This window comes from Castanea sativa, chromosome 4 (genome assembly GCF_040712315.1).
Source record: "Castanea sativa cultivar Marrone di Chiusa Pesio chromosome 4, ASM4071231v1".
Classification (NCBI taxonomy): Eukaryota; Viridiplantae; Streptophyta; class Magnoliopsida; order Fagales; family Fagaceae; genus Castanea; species Castanea sativa.
In genome coordinates, this window is record NC_134016.1 from 49,200,263 (window position 1) to 49,223,865 (window position 23,603).

The 23,603-nt window shown below is 32.9% G+C and overlaps 2 protein-coding genes across 5 annotated transcripts; both read right to left on the reverse strand.

Annotated features, from left to right (window-relative positions):
• Positions 1-2,757: 2,757 nt before the first annotated feature.
• Positions 2,758-8,762, reverse strand: LOC142631752 (protein NUCLEAR FUSION DEFECTIVE 4-like). Of its 4 annotated transcripts, none has more exons than XM_075806052.1 (4): positions 8,224-8,747; positions 3,661-4,586; positions 3,428-3,553; positions 2,758-3,305 (listed from the first exon to the last, which is right to left on the reverse strand). In XM_075806052.1, exons 1-4 carry the CDS (start codon positions 8,560-8,562, stop codon positions 3,293-3,295), a joined length of 1,404 nt encoding a protein of 467 aa, XP_075662167.1. In that variant the 5' UTR covers positions 8,563-8,747; the 3' UTR covers positions 2,758-3,292. The 4 variants fall into 4 exon arrangements, with proteins under 4 accessions (XP_075662167.1, XP_075662164.1, XP_075662165.1 ...); XM_075806053.1 differs by having other exon boundaries at positions 3,166-3,305; positions 3,428-3,510; positions 8,224-8,762; XM_075806049.1 differs by having other exon boundaries at positions 2,758-3,553; positions 8,224-8,744.
• Positions 8,763-12,735: 3,973 nt separating this feature from the next.
• Positions 12,736-16,562, reverse strand: LOC142631619 (protein NUCLEAR FUSION DEFECTIVE 4-like). The gene is made up of 3 exons (XM_075805827.1): positions 16,074-16,562; positions 13,705-14,630; positions 12,736-13,594 (listed from the first exon to the last, which is right to left on the reverse strand). Exons 1-3 carry the CDS (start codon positions 16,410-16,412, stop codon positions 13,099-13,101), a joined length of 1,761 nt encoding a protein of 586 aa, XP_075661942.1. The 5' UTR covers positions 16,413-16,562; the 3' UTR covers positions 12,736-13,098.
• Between the last annotated feature and the right edge of the window lie 7,041 nt (positions 16,563-23,603).

Sequence of the window (23,603 nt, forward strand, 5' to 3'; positions counted from 1 at the left end):
AATTTATCACATTTACCTTGATTTGATTAGTATTAAATTAAGTTATTTTTAATTAATATTTAAATATAAAATGTTCCACTTAAATTTATTGTCTTAGGCCTCGAACCATAGATGAAGGTAAACTTGGGCATTGGGGGGCAGTGCCCCCGTACCACTTACATCATTTTTTCACTTATCAATAACCACTCACCATATCAACAATTTGTAAAAAAAAAAAAACAAAATTGTAACTCCAGCATTTTCCTCTTTCTAAATGCCATAAAAAAATTTATAAGTACAAACCCAAAAAAATTAGCCTAACAACAAAAATTACCAATAATAAAGCTAAAAACAATTAAGTTGCAATCAACCAATTTTACCTAAGACAAACAACCCATCATTTAAAAAAATTTAAATATAATAATTTTGTCCTTACCCAGCAATAACACACACATCAAAAGCACAAAAAAATAATAAATAAAAAATAGAAAATCTCTTAGTAGTTAGTTAAGCAGCTGAGTCGAAGACCAGAACAGCAGCTATCCCCTAATTTTAAATTTTGGCTCCGTCCCTGCCTTGAACTATCAAACCAGTCTTAGGTCTCAAAGTATATCAAGCTGATCTTGATTGACATGATGATGTGCTGTTCTTTGCCTAGTACATTTATATTGAATGTTATGGAAAGAGTAACTTGGTATGCTTATAATTTTTTATCGACTAAAAAAGAAAATTTTCAAAATTCAGATACTAAAATAGAAATCAATGCAAATTTTAGTGACCAATCCTACTATTTTTACCCCAAAAAAACAAAAAAATTAAAGTAGATGTTGCGTCGACTTTGTGAAGTATTAAACGAATGAATTAATAGCCGAAAGAACACAGTCACGTACGTAATGCATTTTATGAATTTTGTTACAACGATCCCTGATATATATTCTCGACTTAATAAAACTTTCTGTAACACTGTTGGGAGTTACGTTACGGAAAATGCTCGTTGAGACGGCTGTTGAATTTGTGAAGTTAAAATTTGTTTTCATAAAAAAAAAAATGAAGTTAAAATTTGTCAATTCTAGAATTTTCAGAAATGATTTTAATCAAATCAAGGTAAATGTGATAAATTAAACACAGAACTTGACAAATTAATTAAATTGGTGTTCGGTTTCTCAGCAAAAAAATAAAAAAAATGGTGTTCGGTTATTCATTTGGGCTGATTATTTAAAAAAAAAAAACAAAAATTCATATAATTTTTTCAGATCTCTGAGTAGAATAAGAACTACAAAAAAAAAAAACAGTGATAATGGGGAAAAAAATAGAGGTGAATGAATAAAAACATAATCCATTTTACACCAAAAGGATTTGGTCTCATGTGATGCCATTATACTTGGAAGGTAATATAATTTGTTGTTGGCATAAGGTCTTGCACAAGGGCATTAGAGAACTTTTTTAATATTAAAATTTTAATCATAAACATGTAACCATTAAAATATATATAGATATTGTCATAAATAAATGAATGGTGAATTTGTAGAATACTATGAGTGACTATTGTTTTATAATACCATGAGCTACCATGATTTTAAAATTACTATAATAAACTTAAATGTATGCTTATAGTAAGTTGTAACACACAATTTAGGCAACCATGTTGATATTTTTTTTTATTATGCTTTCTTTCTTTTTTACATCTTTATATTTTCTTATTTACAAATTAACATGCACTTAGAGTTACCCACACCAATTTCGTCTTCCACCTGCCTGGCTTACTACTATTTAACTTCTATGGGTCCTTACTCAACCCAATAGAAGGACCCTGTGCTCTTGTGTGTTTTTCATGTGCATCATGGGCCTCACAAGCTTTCTTTCTCCTAGATGGGCTTCTTCTTCTTAGACTCTGATTTTTTTTTTCTTAAGCATTTCTTGGTCGTTCCAATCATTCAATGGCCATTAAAGATCATCTTTGCGCTGAGTACTTTTCTTCTAAATTCAAGTTTTCTTTTAAGCCTCTACCTTGAGTTTAAAGGGATGTTAGAATATGCTATAGTATTATCATAAATGTGTAGCTAGTAAAATATATTATAATATTCCCATAAGTGTAGACCATAATTTTATAGAATACCATGGACTGTCTTTTTTTATAATACCATAGGCTACCGTGGTTTTAGGGTTACCATATTAAACCTAATATATTTTTATATATATCTATAAGGTTAAGCAAAAATGTCGGCTATTAAACCGAACCATAATAGCAAAGATGTAGTTGTTTAAGACTTTCTGCTATGAATGTAGGTCATCAAATTAAACCACGATAATTATCTTGATTCTACTTTTTCAGCTTTCACATCTTTTTATTTTCTTAGTCACATTTTAACGAGAGATTTGAAGGGGATAAGTTTCAAGGCCATGCTATTGAAATTAGACTTGATTGCAAGTTTGCAACAATGCATCGCATGTAGATATGAAGATGTGCAAAAATTCACAATGACAATGTAAATCTGAAGCAGCAATGTTGCATCGTTTGAAACTAGACATTAGGCCTTATATTAGGTGTTACAAGGGAGTAAAGGGATTGGTTTTAAACAAAATGTTGCGTTGGGATTGGGAAATAATTGAGTCAGCTTAGTTGCTTGTGTGTAACTACTAACTAGTCTATTGTGCCTTCTGTGAAATGATTCTTGATTTGTTTCTTTCTTTAATAATTTTCTCTCATTCATATAAAAATATATATAATCCATTTTCAAAAGATATAAAAAACAGATGGTAAGCGGGGAATCATCCTGCAGATAATGAAAAAAGTGGTATTTTAAGGGTACAAGAACAATTTGTGCAAACTACATGCCAAACCAAGCAAAGGTTCTAACCAGAAAACCTTATAGGTTTTGATTTCCATAATAAACTGATAGAATTTGATAGTAGATTTGTGCTTGGTTGCTGATTCTCACTTTATGCACTATGGGCAGCTAAAAATGTTTGCATAATTGCACTTTCTACTCAACAGGATCCTCAGCCTTAAAGTAAGAGTGAATAATTCTTGGCACCCATATGCTAATAGTAGGTCTTCACTGTTCAGTAACTTGTAACTCAACCTTGAGAATTTCCATAAAGGTTCGTATAAACCCTCTTAGTCCGATAAACAACAATCAAACTCAAGACTGTTGCCACAAGGCAAACTCCAGACAGGATCCCAAATGTGATGGAATAGCATATGGTTCCCACACAAGTGACATCATCATCACGAAGAGGTATTGCAAGCATGGCTTCAGAGTTTTGATGTGCGAGGCCGGCTTGCAGATCTGCATAATAGTCATATATACCACTAGCAATGACACCTGAGAAAATCAGAGCACCTACTGGATTAGCGAGTGTAAGAAAATTATACAAGGCCCCAAAACTCTTCAGGCCAAATAGCTCAGAAGCTGAAGCTGGCACAATTGCCCAGTGAGCACCATACCCAAGCCCTATCAACACAGTGAGAACATAAATTTCTCCAGGCCATCCCATAGTAGCGTAGAAAAGTCCAATTGCCATGATAACCTGAACCATAGCCATTGTCACTGGTCTTGGGTAGGCATATTTTCTGGTAAAATAAAATAACAAATTACAAAACAGGATCAGGAAATGATGTGCTTATAATGACTGAAGGAAAATACTGATGTTGTACTAAATTAAATAAATAGAGTGTACCTTATTACAAGCTCAGAGAAGTAACCGGCACCAACACGGCCAAGAAAGTTCCAAATGCTGATCATGGATACATATATAGTTGTATTATTATATCCCAGTGATTCACAAATCTGACCGTAGTTATCAATAACTGTCAAACCGGATCCAGAAGCCAGAACAAGGGAGAAGAAGATCAGCCAAAAATCTGCTTTTCTTAATGCCTGCTTTAAGGTGAAATCCTCTCCTCTACGAGGGCCTTTTCGCCTTCTTACAGCTCCTTCTGCAGCAGCTTGGAACAGTTTAGCTTGCAAATGAGCAATTCGCTTTTGCCTTTCTGATGCCGGAAGGGAGTCTACTTCTGGAGGCTTCTCATCTTCAACCTCACTGAGAATAATCTCATTTACATCCTCCTCAGATTTACTTGCTTCTTGTTTCTGTGCTTCAGAGAGAAGGCTCTCCTCAGTGTTAGGCCTTGGTCCCGAGAAGAATACCAATCGAATGGGAATTATAACTGGAACGAGTATGAAAAGAATTAGAATAGCTGCAAATAAAGTGATTATAGCTTGACTCACGTCAACCAGATCCTCAATCACCAACACTGCCAGCAGATAAATTGCCAGAATGAGGCAAACACTGTAGGTAAAGAAGAAGCTTGAATTATCAGATGGTTTAACTTGTTTGTGACCTCCCACAGGTCTAAGAATGAACATCAGAGCAATAATAACAATTGTTGGTGCAACTGCAACCATGAAAATGAGTGATGATTCATTCGGAAAATTGATCATAAGATAAATCTGAGTCAAAATTGCACTACTCAATCCAGCAAATCCCTTCAATATCCCCACAACAGGACCCCGGTTTTTGGGGAAGTTTTGCACACATGAAACTAGAGCAGCTGTGTTGAAGTAGGTCTCACCGTTTGTTCCCACAAATAATGCAAGGCACAACTGCAAACTAAAAAATGGTGAACATTTTTGCCAGCACAACATAGTTTAAGAAATCTTTCAGTCTTTCTAACTAAGTGAGTTAACTTAATCAAATCCAAAGTACATGCTTCGCAGCAGGATAAGTTACATGTAGAGAAATAATTGCCATTCTCTTGTAGTAAGCTAAAGGGAGTAATACCATGATCAATGTACATGAACCTCTATACACTTATTCCACTTCAATTCAGATCTAGGAGTTATATGACCATTTCTCCCGTATGGATTCTGAAATGTATCTTCATGTCAGTCAAGCATGCTTTTGTGTATGTATCTCATAAATAGCAGTTCCTACAGTTAATTTGTGTGATAGGAAAACTTCAACAACTTGGTTTGTAACATCTACAAGAAATTGCTACCGAAAAAAAATTATATAATTGCTTCAAAAAAGGAGATTTTTATCCATATTTTTTAAATTGGTTTAAAAAAGAAAAAAGGAAAAAGAGAGCAAAGTACACCGGCTATCGTCAAATGCTTTTCAGTATGAAGTTAACATTCCCCAACACCAGAGAGGAACAATAAAGGGATCTAGCTTCAGGCCGAGAATCACTTAAGGCGAAGAAACTCCTAATCATTCAATATATCCATACTTTCATTTGGACATCTCAAGTTGCAAATTAAGAAAACTGACTAACCACATCCTTATACTAAACAGAGGACTTGATGTAGGACAACCTAGACTTCTCACCTAGATTAGTCCTACCGCAGACCTCAGGCTTCCCACCTAAGGTGCTTGGATTCACCACCAAACAAACACAATGCAATCTCTATAAATAATCTCAATAATAATAATCATAGTCTCTCCATACAAAAGAAATCATCCGGAGCTTTATATGCAGCTGCCATGAATCACAAAGATAAGGATAAACTCTCCTAAACAAATCCCAAACAATTTCAAATACTAATTTGATAATCCTAAACAATTTCAAATAATAATTCGATAATCCTAAAAAAAGGATAATGATGAACAACAAATCCTAACCAAACTCAAATACCAATCCAAACTAAACAAATAACTACGTTACAATCTGAAATTAACCACTGAAAATCTAAAATGAAATATTGAAATAACTATTGGTTATGGTCCTGCATTATACTGCCCTAGTTTAAGAAAACTCGACCTCGAGTTTTGTAGTGATGAAGAATTAAGACTTTGGTGCTTAATACTTCCTTCAGATTAGAAATCACCTTAGGAAGCACTGAGAGTAGAATAACCTTCAATTCCACGACACCATAGAACTCCTCTAGAAGCACAAAGTCAATGTGTTGAACAGGCACAATTTTATCTTGAACCATAGTATCAACCTTTTGGGCTTCAACAACCTGTAGATGTTCATCAACCTCATGGATCATGAAGGGCTCAGTAGCACTTTCATCAGAATCAACCTCCACATCAAGTGCACCCTCTAAATCTTCGCTCACTTGTTGAAATGTAGACTCTATAATAGGTTCTTCTTGCTGCATGAATGTTGAAACATCATCTATTGGCACTTGTACCTCTATTTCAACATTAGTCTTTGGTGGAACTTGAGCATCCTTTTTTTGAGTAGAAGAGTCTAGCAAAACCTTTATTATTTTTCTTAAGTATGGCGGTGAGTTCTTGACGGAAGGATGAGGTGTTTTCTTGCTGAATACTGTCTCTGTATTGTAGAAAATTCCCATGAGAGGATTGAGGTTGATAATTCTCTTGATAGCATTGGGGAACATATTTCTCTATACGTATTTGTTTCATTTCATTCCAATCAGTTATGGCAGGGTTGCTCCTTCCTTTGCGATGATTCTCGATACTATGCCAAAAGTCTCTATCTCTACTTCTCAATTTCAACCTGGCAAACCTAACCTTACTAGCATCTGGAAAACATATTTGATCAAAGAATTGATCCATCTCATCTAGCCAATCGATGAGGGTCCATGGATCTGGACGTCCATCAAATATTGGTGCTTCTAAGACTACCATGATTCATAGGAATAGATTTTCAACAATTTGAAATGAACATTTGGTGGACATGATTCCCACGACTGGAGCAATAAGTGGTGGACCTTGATTGGGCTGGTTTAGTGACCTGGTGCTGCCCTGGACATGGGTCACTTGGCTGAAGCAAAAGAGGTGGACAATGGACTCTCACGTATCTGCTGGAGCGTTCTGCTTTTAACTTTTTTTTTTTCCTAAAATAACAATATTCAAGAACAACTACAACTTAAAACACTGGAGACGTAAAATTAAGCTAAAAGAAACTAAGGCTTCGGAGGAAACTAAACAAGTAACACAGAGAAAATATATCATGAAGGGCGGCGCTGGATTCGTCAAAGTGGCTGGATATTTTCTGTTTGGCTTGAAAGGAGTTCACAGTGATGTTGGATTGACAGTTGTTGAAAGAACGACAGACTTTGGGTTGCTGAAATTTTGATAGATTGAATTGAGCTCTGATACCAAGTTGATGTAGGACAACCTAGGCTTCCCACCTAGATTATCCTACCGTAGACCTTAGGCTTCCCACCTAAGGTGTTTGGATTCACCACCAAACAAACACAATGCAATCTCTACAAATAATCTCAATAATAATAATCATAGTCTCTCCATACAAAAGAAATCATTCGGAGCTTGTTATGCAACTTCCAGGAATCACAAAGATAAGGATAAACTCTTCTAAACAAATCCTAAACAATTTCAAATACAAATTTGATAATCCTAAACAAAGGATAATGATGAACAACTAATCCTAACCAAACTCAAATACCAATCCAAACTAAACAAATAACCACGTTACAATATGAAATTATCCACTGAAAATCTAAAATGAAATATTGAAATAACTTTTGGTTATGCTCCTGCATTAGGACTTCTTTTGATACTGAACCAAAACATTATGTTCAAACTTCCATGTGTTTTAATTCTGTAGTTATTTTCAGCAAGTAAAGCAAACCCCTATAAAGATTCATTCTGTAGTTATTTTCAGCAAGTAAAAACAAATGGCTGGCTTTTCACAAAGATCTTATACCCATATCAGGTATCTATTAAAAGAGTCAGTCAAGCAATCTACTTGACACCTCCATCAGTCTACAGTCCAAACCAATCCAGCATAATGATTAATCAGAAGCTATATACTGAGAGAAACAAATAATGGTTCTGCAACCCAAATTTGAAAGACCAGTCTCCTCAAACTTTGGCCCCTTATTTTTCCTATTTGATTCAATTTCTCTCTGGCATGGCATTTTTGTTTTCATTTGTCCACTCTCCTCACTTGAGGAATTTCAAGGTTCTTACAATATTGATGGATTGACAAAACACTGACTAATTGTAACAGTTTCTGAAAGTTCTAATTTTGGGAATACATCTACCAACTAAAACACAAAACGACAAAGGTTTTGGCAATTGGCATACATGTCGGACCACATCACATTCGCTCATCATCACTGTAATGTTGCTGAAGATGATCACCATGTGAGAGAGAGAGAGAGAGTGTCTCATAGAGAAATCAAGCAATATTTATCAAGATTCAAAAAATAAAAATCAAACTCTTCCATAGACCCAAAAGAGGAATTAAATTTAAATCACACAAACAGAAAAAAAGTGAACAAATGAGAAGTTGATTAAACTCACCACCCACAAAGGCAAAGCAGGCAAAAAACCAGCAACCACAAGCCAAACCAAGCCATACCCAACAAAGTTCTGCACCACCCCAATGAGCAAAATGACCCAGATGGGCAAAACCTCACACAAACTCCCAGCCACAAAACCAATACTATCACCCAAGTCCTTAGCCACACCCAAAAAAGCCACCTGCCTCTGGTCGTACCCCATGGCACTCTTTATCACAGGTGATATGCTTCCAAACAAGTACCCAACACCTGCACACGACTGCACCCACATTGCACACACAAACACCAGCCATCTGTTGTTGATCAAACCCTTGAACTTTTCATGCCACTTAAGCCGCATATTCCTATCTGATCAATTCCAGACCACAGTCACTGTTCAAACAGGTTCAATTTTTGCATACCAGTTTGATCAAGATTGAACAACTACGAAGGTAAAACGTTCAACTTATTGTGTTTTTTTTTTTTTTTGGTTAGTTTGAACTTTGAAGGGTCTCAGAGAGGAGAAATTATACAGTACTGAGGGAGAGAGTGGACCAAAGCGCGAGTTATAAGGCTCATGACTCGTAATGGTCTTTCCGACCAAAGTCACCAAACGGTCATTGTATTACTTAAACTTAACAAACTTTTCTTCTTCTTTTTTTTCTTTTTTTTTTTTAATGAAATAACTTATCAAGCTTATATTAGTAACAGATTTTCTTCAACTATATAGCTTATTACTTTGCTCCTATATTGTCCTATGATTATAGACACCACCTATCATCTTCTTTTTATTTTCTTATTTACAAATTAACATGCACTTAGAGTTACCCACACCAATTTTGTCTTCCACCTGGGCCAAAATGGCCCAATATCACAATTTTCAAAAAATTTTAGCAAAAAAACACTGTTTCGGAACTAAATAGGAAAATACCACTTTTATGGTACTCAAGTTTGCCAAACTTTCGAATACCATTTGGAATTCGAGTTTAAGACACTCGAGTTCCTAGAAGTTTTGCCACCGCGCATGCTGAGGTGGAAATTTGGCGAATAAAAAAAATAATGTGGTACTCGAGTTTGGTAGTACTTGAAAATGAACATATATACTCGAGTATAACATACTCGAGTACCTTTTATAAATAAAAAGTCAATTATTTTATTTCTATAGTACTTGAGCTCACCAAGCTCGAGTAACTTTTTTTTTTTTTTTTTTTTGGATTATCGACAAATAAACATAAACATAAAATGTTGTTTATTTTATTTCTATAGTACTCGAGCTCACCAAGCTCGAGTACCTTGTAACTTTATTTTATTTTGTTTTGGGATTATCGACAAATAAACATAAACATAAAATGCTGTTTATTTTATTTCTACAGTACTCCAGCTCACTAAGCTCGAGTACCTTGTAAATTTTCTTTTCTTTTCTTTTTTTTGGAATTATCGACAAATAAATATAAACAGTAAACAGTTTTACTTAATGCAAAAAACAAATTTTATGAATGCAGTAAGCAGATTCGAATATGCAGTAAACATGATGTGCAGAGAGAAAATTTTATTAATGTAGAAGTAGATTTTATCAATGCAGAAAAATAGATTCGATTATTGTGAAATTCAAACATGAAAAAACATTCAAATTTGGCATTTAAATTTAGAAAACACGATTTCACTAGGTGTTTTATGAGAAAACAGCGAACAATTTTTTAAATAGTGAACAAAAAATAATTTACGCAGAAAAGTGAGTGAACAATTTTTTAAATAATGCTGAACAGAAAATAATTTTACACAGAATACTAGAAATAGTTTATGCAGAAAACAATGAACAATTTTTATGAGAAAACAGTGAACAGTTTTACTTAATGCAAAAATCAAATTTTATGAATGCAGTAAGCATATTTGAATATACAGTAAACATGATGTGTAGAGAGAAAATTTTATTAATGTAGAAGTAGATTTTATCAATGCAGAAAAATAGATTCAATTATTGTGAAATTCAAACGTGAAAAAGCATTCAGATTTGACGTTTAAATTTAAAAAACACGATTTTACTAGGTGTTTTATGAGAAAACAGCGAACAATTTTTTAAATAGTGAACAAAAAATAATTTACGCAGAAAAGTGAGTGAACAATTTTTTAAATAATGCTGAACAGAAAATAATTTTATGCAGAATGCTAGAAATAGTTTATGCAGAAAACGAGCTGAACAATTTTTATGAGAAAACGTGACAGTTTTACTTAACGCAAAAAATAAATTTTTATGAACGTGAAGTATTTTCGAATATACAGTAAACATGATGTGCAGAGAGAAAATTTTATTAATGTAGAAGTAGATTTTATCAATGCAGAAAAATAAATTCGATTATTGTGAAATTTAAACATGAAAAAGCATTCAGATTTGGCGTTTAAATTTAGAAAATACGATTTCACTAGGTGTTTTATGAGAAAATAGCGAACAGTTTTACTTAATGCAAAAATCAAATTTTATGAATGCAGTAAGCAGATTCGAATATACAGTAAATATGATGTGCAGAGAGAAAATTTTATTAATGTAGAAGTAGATTTTATCAATGCAAAAAAATAGATTCGATTATTGTGAAATTCAAACATGAAAAAGCGTTTAGATTTGGCATTTAAATTTAGAAAACACGATTTTACTAGGTGTTTTATGAGAAAACAGCGAACTATTTTTTGAATAGTAAACAAAAAATAATTTATGCAAAAAGAAGAGTGAACAATTTTTATGAGAAAACAGTGAACATTTTTACTTAATGTAGAAATTAAATTCATATTTTGAAATTAAAATCTCTGTATTTTACAATGCTTCTATTTAGATAAATAAATACATAAAAAAGCTACTTATTTTTATGTTTATGTTTATTTGTCGATAGTCCCAAAAAAAAGAAAAGAAAAGAAAAGTTACAAGGTACTCGAGCTTAGTGAGCGGAGTAATCCTGTAAAATAAAATAAACAGCATTTTATGTTTATGTTTATTTGTCGATGATCCCAAAACAAAATAAAATAAAGTTACAAGGTACTCGAGCTTGGTGAGCTCGAGTACTGTAGAAATAAAATAAACAACATTTTATGTTTATTTTTATTTGTCGATAATCCAAAAAAAAAAAGAAGTTACAAGGTACTCAAGCTTGGTGAGCTCAAGTACTGTAGAAATAAAATAAACAACATTTTATGTTTATGTTTATTTGTCGATAATCCCAAAAAAAAAAAAAGTTACAAGGTACTCGAGCTTGGTGAGCTTGAGTACTGTATAAATAAAATAAACAATATTTTATTTATAAAAGGTACTCGAGCATGTTATACTCGAGTATTGTGTTGCATGGTACTCGAGTATATCAAGCTCGAGTATCACATTATTTTTTTTATTCGTCAAATTTCCACCTTAGCAGTGCCACGGTGGCAAAACTTCTAGGAACTTGAGTGTCTTAAACTCGAGTTTCAAATGGTACTCGAGTTTGGTAAACTCGAGTACCATAAAAGTGGTATTTCCCTGTTTAGTTCTGAAACAGTGTTTTTTTGCTAAAATTTTTTGAAAATTGTGGCATTGGGCCATTTTGGCCTTCTACCTGCCTGGCTTACTATTTGACTTGTATAGGTCCTCACTCAACCCAATAGAAGGACCTTGTGCTCTTGGGTGTTTTTCATGTGCATCATGGGCCTCACAAGCTTCCCTTTCTCCTGGATGGGCTTCCTCCTCTTAGACTGTGATTTTTTTTTCTTAGGCATTTCTTGGTGGTTCCAATCATTCAATGGCCATTAAAGATCATCTTTGCATTGAAGACTTCTCTTCCAAATTCAAGTTTTCTTTTAAGCCTCTGCCTTGAGTTTAAAGGGATGATAGAATATTCTATAGTATTATAAAAAATGTGTAGCCTGTAAAATATATTATGATATTTTCATAGGTCTGTAGACCACAGTTTTATAGAATACCATGGGCTACCTTTTTTTGTAATACCATAAACTACTGTGGTTTTAGGGTTACCATATTAAACCTAATATATTCTTATATATATCTATAAGGTTAAGCAAAAATGTAGACTATTAAACCGAACCATAATAGCAAAGATGTAGTTGTTTAAGACTTTCTGCTATGAATGTAGGCCATCAAATTGAACCACGATAATTGATTCTACTTTTTCAGCTTTCACATCTTTTTATTTTCTTAGTCACATTTTAACGAGAGATTTGAAGGGGATAAGTTTCAAGGCCATGCTATTGAAATTAGACTTGATTGCAAGTTTGCAACAATGCATCGCATGTAGATATGAAGATGTGCAAAAATTCACAATGACAATGTAAATCTGAAGCAGCAATGATGCAGTGTTTGAAACTAGACATTAGGCCTTATAAAGAGTGTTACAAGGGAGTTAAGAGATTGGTTTTAAACAAAATGTTGCGTTGGGATTGGGAAATAATTGATTCAGCTTAGTTGCTTGCGTGCAACTACTAACTAGTCTATTGTGCCTTCTGTGAAATGATTCTTGATTTGTTTCTTTCTTTAATAATTTTCTCTCATTCATATAAAAAAAAATATAATCCATTTTCAAAAGATAGAAAAAACAGATGGTAAGCAGGAAATCATCCTGCAGATAATGAAAAAAAATGGTATTTTAAGGGTACAAGAATAATTTGTGCAAACTACATGCCAAACCAAGCAAAGGTTCCAACCAGAAAACCTTATAGGTTTTGGTTTCCATAATGAACGGATAGAATTTGATAGTAGATTTGTGCTTCGTTGCTGGTTCTCACTTTATGCACTATGTGCAGCTAAAAATGTTTGCACCATTGCACTTTCTACTCAACAAAATCCTCAGCCTTAAAGTAAGAGCGAATAATTCTTGGCACCCATATGCTAATAGTATGTCTTCACTCTTCAGTAACTTGCAACTCAACCTTGAGAATTTCCATACAGGTTGGCATAAACCCTCTTAGTCCGATAAACAACAATCAAACTCAAGACTGTTGCCACAAGGCAAAGTCCAGACAGGATCCCAAATGTGATGGAATAGCATATGGTTCCCAAACAAGTGAGGTCATCATCACGAAGAGGTATTGCAAGCATGGCTTTAGAGTTTTGATGTGAGAGGCCGGCTTGGAGATCTGCATAATAGTCATATATACCACTAGCAATGACACCTGAGAAAATCAGAGAACCTACTGGACTAGCAAGTGTAAGAAAATTATACAAGGCCCCAAAACTCTTCAGGCCAAATAGCTCAGAAGCTGAAGCTGGCACAATTGCCCAGTGAGCACCATACCCAAGCCCTATCAACACAGTGAGAACATAAATTTCTCCAGGCCATCCCATAGTAGCGTAGAAAAGTCCAATTGCCATGATAACCTGAACCATGGCCATTGTCACTGGTCTTGGGTAGGCATATTTTCTGGTAAAATAAAATGACAAATTACAAAACAGGATCAGGAAATGATGTGCTTATAATGACTGAAGGAAAATACTGATGTCGTACTTTTAAATTAAATAATTAGAGTGTACCTTATTACAAGCTCAGAGAAGTAGCCGCCACCAACACGGCCAAGAAAGTTCCAAATGCTGATCATGGATACATATATAGTTGTATCATCATATCCCAGTGATTCACAAATCTGACCGAAGTTATCAATAACTGCCAAACCGGATCCAGAAGCCAGAACAAGGGAGAAGAAGATCAGCCAAAAATCTGCTTTTCTTAATGCCTGCATTAATGTGAAATCCTCTCCTCTACGAGGGCCTTTTCGCCTTCTCACAGCTCCTTCTGCAGCAGCTTGGAACAGTTTAGCTTGCAAATGAGCAATTCGTTTTTTCCTTTCTGATGCCGGAAGGGAGTCTACTTCTGGAGGCTTCTCATCTTCAACCTCACTGAGAATAATCTCATTTACACCCTGCTCAGATTTACTTGCTTCTTGTTTCTGTGCTTCAGAGAGAAGGCTCTCCTCAGCTGGAGGCCTTGGTCCCGAGAAGAATACCAATCGAATGGGAATTATAACTGGAAGCAGTATGAAAAGAATTAAAATAACTGCAAATAAAGTGATTATAGCTTGACTCACGTCAACCAGATCCTCAATCACCAACACTGCCAGCAGATAAATTGCCAGAATGAGGCAAACACTGTAGGTAAAGAAGAAGCTTGAATTATCAGATGGTTTAACTTGTTTGTGACCTCCCACAGGTCTAATAATGAACATCAGAGCAATAACAACAATTGTTGGTGCAACTGCAACCATGAATATGAGTGATGATTCATTCGGAAAATTGATCATAAGATAAATCTGAGTCAAAATTGCACCACTCAATCCAGCAAACCCCTTCAATATCCCCACAACAGGACCCCGGCTTTTGGGGAAGTTTTGCACACATGAAACTAGAGCAGCTGTGTTGAAGTAGGTCTCACCGTTTGTTCCCACAAATAATGCAAGGCACAACTGCAAATTAAAAAATGGTTAACATTTTTGCCAGCACAACATAGTTTAAGAAATCTTTCAGTTCTTTCTAACTAAGTGGGTTAACTAATCAAATCCAAAGTACATGCTTCGCAGCAGGATAAGTTACATGTAGGGAAATAATTGCCATTCTCTAATAGTAAGCTAAAGGGAGTAATACCATGATCAATGTACATGAACCTCTATACACTTATTCCACTTCAATTCAGATCTAGGAGTTATATGACCAATTCAGATCTAGGAGTAATACCATGCATCTTCATGTCTGTCAAGCATGCTTTTGTGTGTGTGTCTTTGATAACTATCCATGTTGTGAGTGAAAACATATATGTATCTCATAAATAGCAGTTCCTACAGTTAATTTGTGTGATAGGCAAACTTCAACAACTTGGTTTGTACATCTACAAGAAATTACTACCGAAAAAAGTTGTATAATTTCCTCAAAAAAGGAGATTTTTATCCATATTCTTTAAATTGGTTTAAAAAAGAAAAAAAGGAAAAAGAGAGCAATGTACACCGGCTATCGTCAAATGCTTTTCAGTATGAAGTTAACATTCCCCAACACCAGAGACGAGCAATAAAGGGATCTAGCTTCAGGCAGAGAATCACTTAAGGCGAAGAAACTCCTAATTATTCAATACATCCATACTTTCTTTTGGACATCTCAAGTCGCAAATTAAGAAAATTGACTAACCACATCCTTATACTAAACAGAGGACTTCTTCTGATACTGAACCAAAACATTATGTTCAAACTTCACTCGTGTTTTAATTCTGTAGTTATTTTCAGCAAGGAAAGCAAACCCCTATAAGGATTAAATCTGTAGTTATTTTCAGCAAGTAAAAACATATGGCTGGCTTTTCACAAGGATCTTATACCCAAATCAGGTATCTATTAAAAGAGTCAGTCAAGCAAACTACTTGACACCCCCATCAGTCTACAGTCTTTGAAAGATCAGTCTCCTCAAACTTTGGCCCCTTATTTTTCCTATTTGATTCAATTTCTCTCTGGCATGGCATTGCCGTTTTCATTTGTCCGCTCTCCTCACTTGAGGAATTTCAAGCTTCTTACAATTTTGATGGATTGACAAAACACTGACTAATTGTATCAGTTTCTGAAAGTTCTAATTTTGGGAATACATCTACCAACTAAAACGCAAAACGACAAAGGTTTTGGCAATTGGCATACATGTCGGACCACATCACATTCGCTCATCATCACTGTAATATTGCTGAAGATGATCACCATGTGTGTGTGTGAGAGAGAGAGAGAGAGAGAGAGAGAGAGTCATAGAGAAATCAAGCAATATTTATCAAGATTCAATAATAAAAATCGCACTATTCCATAGAGCCAAAAGAGAAATTAAATTTAAATCACACAAACAGGAAAAAAAAAGTGAACAAATGAGAAGTTGATTAAACTCACCACCCAAAAAGGCAAAGCAGGCAATACACCAGCAACAACAAGCCAAACCAAGCCATACCCAACAAAGTTCTGCACCACCCCAATGAGCAAAATGACCCAGATGGGCAAAACCTCACACAAACTCCCAGCCACAAAACCAATACTATCACCCAAGTCCTTAGCCACACCCAAAAAAGCCACCTGCCTCTGGTCGTACCCCATGGCACTCTTTATCACAGGTGATATGCTTCCAAACAAGTACCCAACACCTGCACACGACTGCACCCACATTGCACACACAAACACCAGCCATCTGTTGTTGATCAAAACCTTGAACTTTTCATGCCACTGAAGCTGCATATTCCTATATGACCAATTCAAGACCACAGTCACTGATCAAACAGGTTCAATTTTTGCATACCAGTTTGATTAAGATTGAACAACTATGAAGGTAAAACGTGCAACTTGTTGTGTTTTTTATTGTTAGTGTGAAGGGTCTGAGAGAGAGTGGACCATAGCGCGAGTTATAAGCCTCATGACTCATCATGGTCTTTACGACCAAACGGTCACTGTCTTATACTACAATAATAAGAACGAACTTATCCAGCTTTTATTATTATTATTATTTATGAAATAACTTATCAAGCGTATATTAGTAACAGATTTTCTTCAACGATATAGCTTATTACTCTGCTCCTAGGTAGTCCTATGATTATAGACACCACCTATCATCTTCTTAAATGAAACAATGAAAGAAAGAAACTACCAATCGTTTGTTTCTTTACAAGGAAAAGTACTCTTTCTTGCAAAAACAGGAAGTCTACTATAATAAATTTGAGGATTCTAGAAGCATTAATCTCAAGTCTCAATTAGCTTCTAGTTGAAGTACTACTTTTGTGTGTGTGTATATATATATATATAGAAGAAAAAAATATTTACATGAAGTACTAGTGTTTAACTTGGGACTCAGAACTTTTAATACCATGATAAATTACATTTTCTCTTCAAATCTTAAATTGTTGAGAAATAATGAATTTAATCCTTTAATAATTATTCTAATTAAAAGATAACATTCAAATCACAAATAATCATTTACCAAACATTTGCATTTGTATATAATTGTTGAACTCGACGAATTAAACCCTTCATATAGAATAATGTATATGAATTTACCTACTAATTTGAGATATGAGACTATTTGAGAGGGGGTTAGTATCATAATAAAGAGCAGTGTTTACACTCGTATGCGTACATATTAAGTGTGTAGTTTCTCAGAAAAAGAAAAAGAAAATATTAAGTGTGTAATAACACTGGAATTGTGAGTCTAACTCACAATTTTAATATTATTTAACACTTGTGTGGACGCACTCAAATGTGTAATATGTTTTATTCTTATAATAAATCACAAGAACAAAATGACACTATTAATATATATATCATTGATATGATATTAATATATATACATAGTGCTAACAATATATAACATACGATGGGGATTGGTAATGAATAGATTTTTTTGATAATAGTACATGAATAGATTATAGATATATTAGGATGGCACATGTGCTGTTGCATGTGACTCTTATTGGTCATTGATTTTATTTTTCATTTTAAATGATAAATTAGTCATGCAATGGGAAGATGCCAAAGGGTTTATCAGTTAACAAAATAAATCTCAGAAAATATTGGAGTTGGACTGGAGGATAAGAGTTGCAATATGATATTTACTAGAATTATTAATTGATGGCTATGACAACTACAGGAAGATTATATAACAGTTCCAGGAGACCCCACCATTACACTGAAATACAAGTTCATTGATCTTGTTTTGGATTTGAATGAACCCAATGCTGACTTGGATAAAATTTATCTACAAAATTAAATGTATTACACAATATCATTATATTGGAGGTGAATATTGATAAATTCACTATTGGATTACATCTTCTTTTTATATCCTCCATACTTACAAAAATTTTAAAAATTAAAGATCAATAGCTATGTCATTAATAAATTGTTTAAATTGCAAGTTTCTGTAGTTTAAAATTATGTATAATATATAAGCTTATAGATCATATAGTACATAATATCCAATTGATATTAAATTTGGCATGTGTATTAAGAGCATGTAGAACATGCAATTCAACAGTTAAATTTTCAAAATATGTAGTAGTGTTTATTTTATTGAGTAAAGTTGTAACCTTAGACTACAACCGGCTTTATGACTAAATTTTGTTCTTTTTCGATAACTTGCGCCAATTAAGCTATAAGACCTTCAGTTATAACTAAATTACTTGTTTAAGAATGTGGCATTTGATTATTCTTTATTATTATGCCAATACATTATAATTTTTTAAAAAAAATTTAAGAAGATAAAATTCGGACTCAGATTTTTTATTTGAGCTTAAAAAAATTTACCAAAATTGAGTAAATCAAAATTCAGAAAACTCTTTTAGATTAATTAACCCCAAAAAAAAAAAAAACTCTTTAGATTGCCAATAAAAGATAATGTAAGCAGCTGTGTCCGAGTCACATGCATGTCCAGATAAAAAAAGACACCAGAATCAGAAGCAAATGACAACTTTTCAATTAAGTACTAAATTGTTGTCGATCATGTCAAGAAAATAAACTTGAAAACGTGTTGTTTAATGAATATCTTAATAAAGAGGCATGCACTGTGATTAATTATTAGTGTCTTTTGTCTCTTTGCATTCACTCTTAGTTTGGCCATTTTCTTGGATGACCCTTTTTTTTCTTTAAGGTCATAGTGCCATATATCATATTATATATGATTTCTCAACACTATATATATATATATATATATATATATATATATATATATATATATATATATATATATATATATATGATAATCCCAGTTGATAATGCAGAGGCCCAACAATTATATATATTTCTATTAGTCAATGGCCCTACGTGTTAAATCACCCCTTTTTATTTTTGAATAAAAGGTAGAAGATAGATCTCATTTAAAAAAAATTAGAATATGTAATGGGAGTATGGGACCATATATATGATATATCACATTTGATCTTAGATACTACACTTATCATATATGCTAAAGCAGTGGTTGAGCTTCTGTCTAATTCTTCTTATTCCAACAATGCTGTCGTCCCACTAGTTGATGACTGCAGGCAAATGTTATCTCAGCCAACTCAAGTTCGGATCTGTCACTGTTATCGTGAAGTTAATAGTTGTACTGATTTTTTAGCTAGGATAGAGACCAATCAGGATAGGGACTTTGTGTTGTATGATGCTCCACTTGTGGACATCTTACCTTTTATGCAGTCGGATAGTAGTGGTCTGTATTATAACAGACCATGTTCTGATGTTATCTTTTCTTCTTAGTTTCTAATGAATTTCCTGATTACCACAAAAAAAAAAAAAATGATATATCATATATAATCCAAGTACATTGCTACTTTATAAGACCAACTTGTCTCTTGATTTTTAGAGACATTTTTTTTCTTATCCGTGTAAAATGAGCACCTTTTTCAGTTTGTATCTCATGATAATTCATAAGTGCATTCATGTTTCAACATCTTGTGAAGCTCATATATGTTTTGCATCACCAAAAAATAAGGAAAAAAAACAGAAGGAGAACTCTCTCTCTCTCTCTCTCTATATATATATATATATATATACACACAAATAATCTGTTTTTTTTTTTAAAAAAAAATTTGTTGAGAAGCCTCCACCCAAACTTATTTATTATGTAACCTTTTTGGAACTCGGGTTTGCTAAACTTGGAACTAATGGTAGTTTCTGGTTTTGTTGGTTTTGATCATGATTTTCTCCGCATGGGGAAAGGGATGGAGTTTTTTGCTTTCTGAATCTGGGATAGAGGACATAGTAATCAAACTTTCCAGTAAAACTCGAGTTTACCAAACTCAAGTTTTAAGCATTATAGCAACAAAAAAAAAAGTGATACATAATTAAGAATTATGTTAACAGATGCCTATAAAGCAGTTGTTAATAAATCATATTAAAAAAAATTTAACATCATTTTTATGGGGAAATATAAAAAACTATCGATTAAATTTATTATTTTATCATTTTTTCATAAAATATTTCTAAATATAGTTCCTAAACCAATGTCCTTGGGACATTTTTTAACATATCTCCATAGTTAAATAAGTTCCAAAATTAAGTCAAATATGAGTTTAGAATTTGAGTTTGGTAAACTTGAGTTTTATTTGGAACTTGGGAGAGACTTTTCAGTAATTTTTTTTTGCAAAACAATATATTTGGCAAAAAAAGAAAAGTATATTCTGAAGTGCTTTGATAAATTTTAATACAAAATTGTTGGATTACATGTAGAATTTGTATTTTTAATGCCAAAAAATTTAATAGAAAAAAAAAATTGTTTGATGTGTAATAATTTGTTTTAAAAACAGTAGTTTATCCATAAACAGCCTCTCTATCATTAATTAGAGGATGAATTGCTAATCCCACCACATTCTCACATAGATTAGTGACGAAAAGATTGAGAAGTTTATAACTTCTAGACACTCAATCCCCATTAAATCAATCTTTTGAGCTTGAAGGATCTGGGTGTTGCACTCTCATTGATGAATCCCATTCTTCATAGGATACTTGGATAAGTTGGATGACATTAATTAATTATTTGAAAAGAGAAAGAAAATGAAAAATATAAACCAATTTATGGCTTAACAACTAGCATCACATGGTGGTCCATTTTTTATTAAGTTTATTATTGAACAGCTATATAATACTTCTGGATATAATTGTAATAGCAAAGTATGAAAATTTGTAATACTTATGTTAAACTAGAAGAATTTTCTTTATATATATATATATATATATAATTTTTGGGATATGTTTCATAATGATTGTTTTGTTATTAGATCAAGACATTAAGACATTAATAAATTTATGTTTGGGGGTAAGCTAAGTTAATCAAGAATTTAATATAATTGAATTACAAGCTAGAAAATTTGTTCACGTGGACAGCTTAATTGATGTGAATGTGTGAATTGTGATGCCTCAGCCTGTTGACTTATCTAAATTTAAAAGAATAATCAACATTTATATACCTGCCAGCTAGAAATTTTGTGCATCACTATATCAGTTTTAACACGCAAGAGCTAGACAACAATACTTTGAAGATTTGATATGTTTAATATGTAAAGCATGATCAGAACCATGCAGACCCTGTTGCCTATTTTTATTTCATTCTTTTATAAAGTTTCCTTCTTATGTCAATCATTGGATTATCATTAGATATAGACCATTGAAACACTATGTGCATTACTGGATATTCATCTTGTTTTTGTAATGTGATTAGGTATTGAGTATTGACCATTAATTTTCATAACTCAATAATTGAGCTTTCACCCAAATCAATTAGGATTAGGATTTGGTTTTAGTAATTTATATAAGCATGCTATTGTTCTCTCATGAAGACCAATTTACAATGAATAAATTTCAACCAAAAAAATAAAACTATTCACCAAGCTGTTTTTGGATGAGTTTTCAATTTGGCAATAACAAGTAAATGAGTAATTCATATCTGCTCTAAATATAACAATTTTGACCAGGTTTTTTATTGTGAATTTCTGACATTGAAAACTTTGATTACTATAAGTCAAAGAAAATAGCCATCAGATCACTTGGGCTACCTATTCAATGTCATGAAAACATCACATGTCCAACTACTTTTACAGGACCATCCAAATTGTCTTCTTATTACTTACTTAAACACGTGCATATATTGTCCTTTTTTCTTTGGGTAGGTAAATGTCATATGTCACAATCATTTTGACATAAATATATCAAAGTTTTGTACGTAACTACTTCTCAACTTACTTCTGCTAGAGTATCTATTATATTATCTTGTGGTCTCAGCAAAAAATTATATTATCTTGAGGAAGAGGAGGCTTTGATTTGATACCAATTTATTTATTTCTAATTTGGGAGCTTTTCATATAAATAAGAAATAAAAACATCACTCACAAAGTAACAATATTTATTGTAGCTTCCATGCCTACATTTACTACTAACAGCCATCAAAATCTATTGTCAATGATATGAATTACAATCACTTTCGCCAAATCTCAAACTAACACGTCTCATAAACAATATTCACAAAAACACAAATACGTTCAAAAACCTATCACACCATGTTCTTTTTTAAAAATGAGAATATTCTCCTTTCCCATGTAGGAAGATCTCTTGGACTAAAACCAAGGGGCGGCATGATGCATTTAAGGGTCTAAGGTAAAAATTGATTATATTGTTTTAAATGCAAAATTACTACTAATTAACATGAATAACGTAGAATTTTTTCTTTTTTAAAAATTTTATAGACACAAAAAATTTGACAAAATTTTTCACACTTGTTGATGTGGTAGATTGATAATGGTAAGTAAAAGAGTGGGGTTAATGGTAGACCAAGATGAAAACTAGTAAAAATTTGCTAACTCAACTCTTATTATTATTTTATTTTTTAGAAGTGTAACATTCACAATATTTTTCATAACAAATTTTAGGTTTTAAGTTACTTCTTGTTTTCTATTTGAAAACACCACTATAATTATTATTTTTTGCCATCAATAACAGGTTGTAACAACCTATTATTTAACATTTGTTGTAAAAATGTTGTGAAAAATATTGTGGACGTAACATTTTTTTTTTCATTTGATAAAAAAATATTATTTTGTTTATTGATTATAAATAACACTATTGGTTAAAATTTGGGGGCTTTTTTTTTTTTTCATTGGGACCTTAGGCAACTACATCTATTGCTTTTACTATTCAGCCGGCCCGCTAAAACCTACAAAACTCTTTGCAGCACCATCTATATATAAGACTTCAATTCCTATTTTTTGGTAGACTTGGAATACCTTCTTTTATTGACAAGAGATACAAAATTATTTTTTTAACAAGGCACAGACTTTCGTTTCACTTCAAGAAAACTCATATCATGTCAAATTATAAATTTGAGGCAATTCCTAAACTTTGTATCTTCCTTCCAAGTTATCATCATTCATGATTTTTTCCAAATCAATATGATCATTTTCATCTCAAGTTTTGCATGAAATTTAAGATCAGGTTTCACGCAAGTGATTTTGACTTCCCACCTCTCCACTGTGTAGTGTGTACCTACTAATAAAAGAAAAAGTCTTTAACTAGAAAATTATCTCCAAACTAAATTACTGGATCTACCTTTGCCTATGATTTCCCTTTATAGAAGTAAACCATACAAGCAGGAAAATAGAAACGTATTTAGGTACGCTACTACTACAGCATAGTCAAAGTTCAGTTTTCTAGTGAAGAAGATTGCCAAGATTTCAACTATTTTGCAAAAAAAAAAAATATATTAATCACACTTATAACAAAGTTATCAATCTCTTTCACTTTGACGCATCTACCTAATATGATTATTGCATCCCTTCAGGTTGCTCCCCCTCAAGCCAAAAGCCTCATGAATCTACACTTACTTTTTCCATGTACTAATTGCAGGATTTCGTGAATAATCTCAAACACATATGCTATTATGCTACATCAATT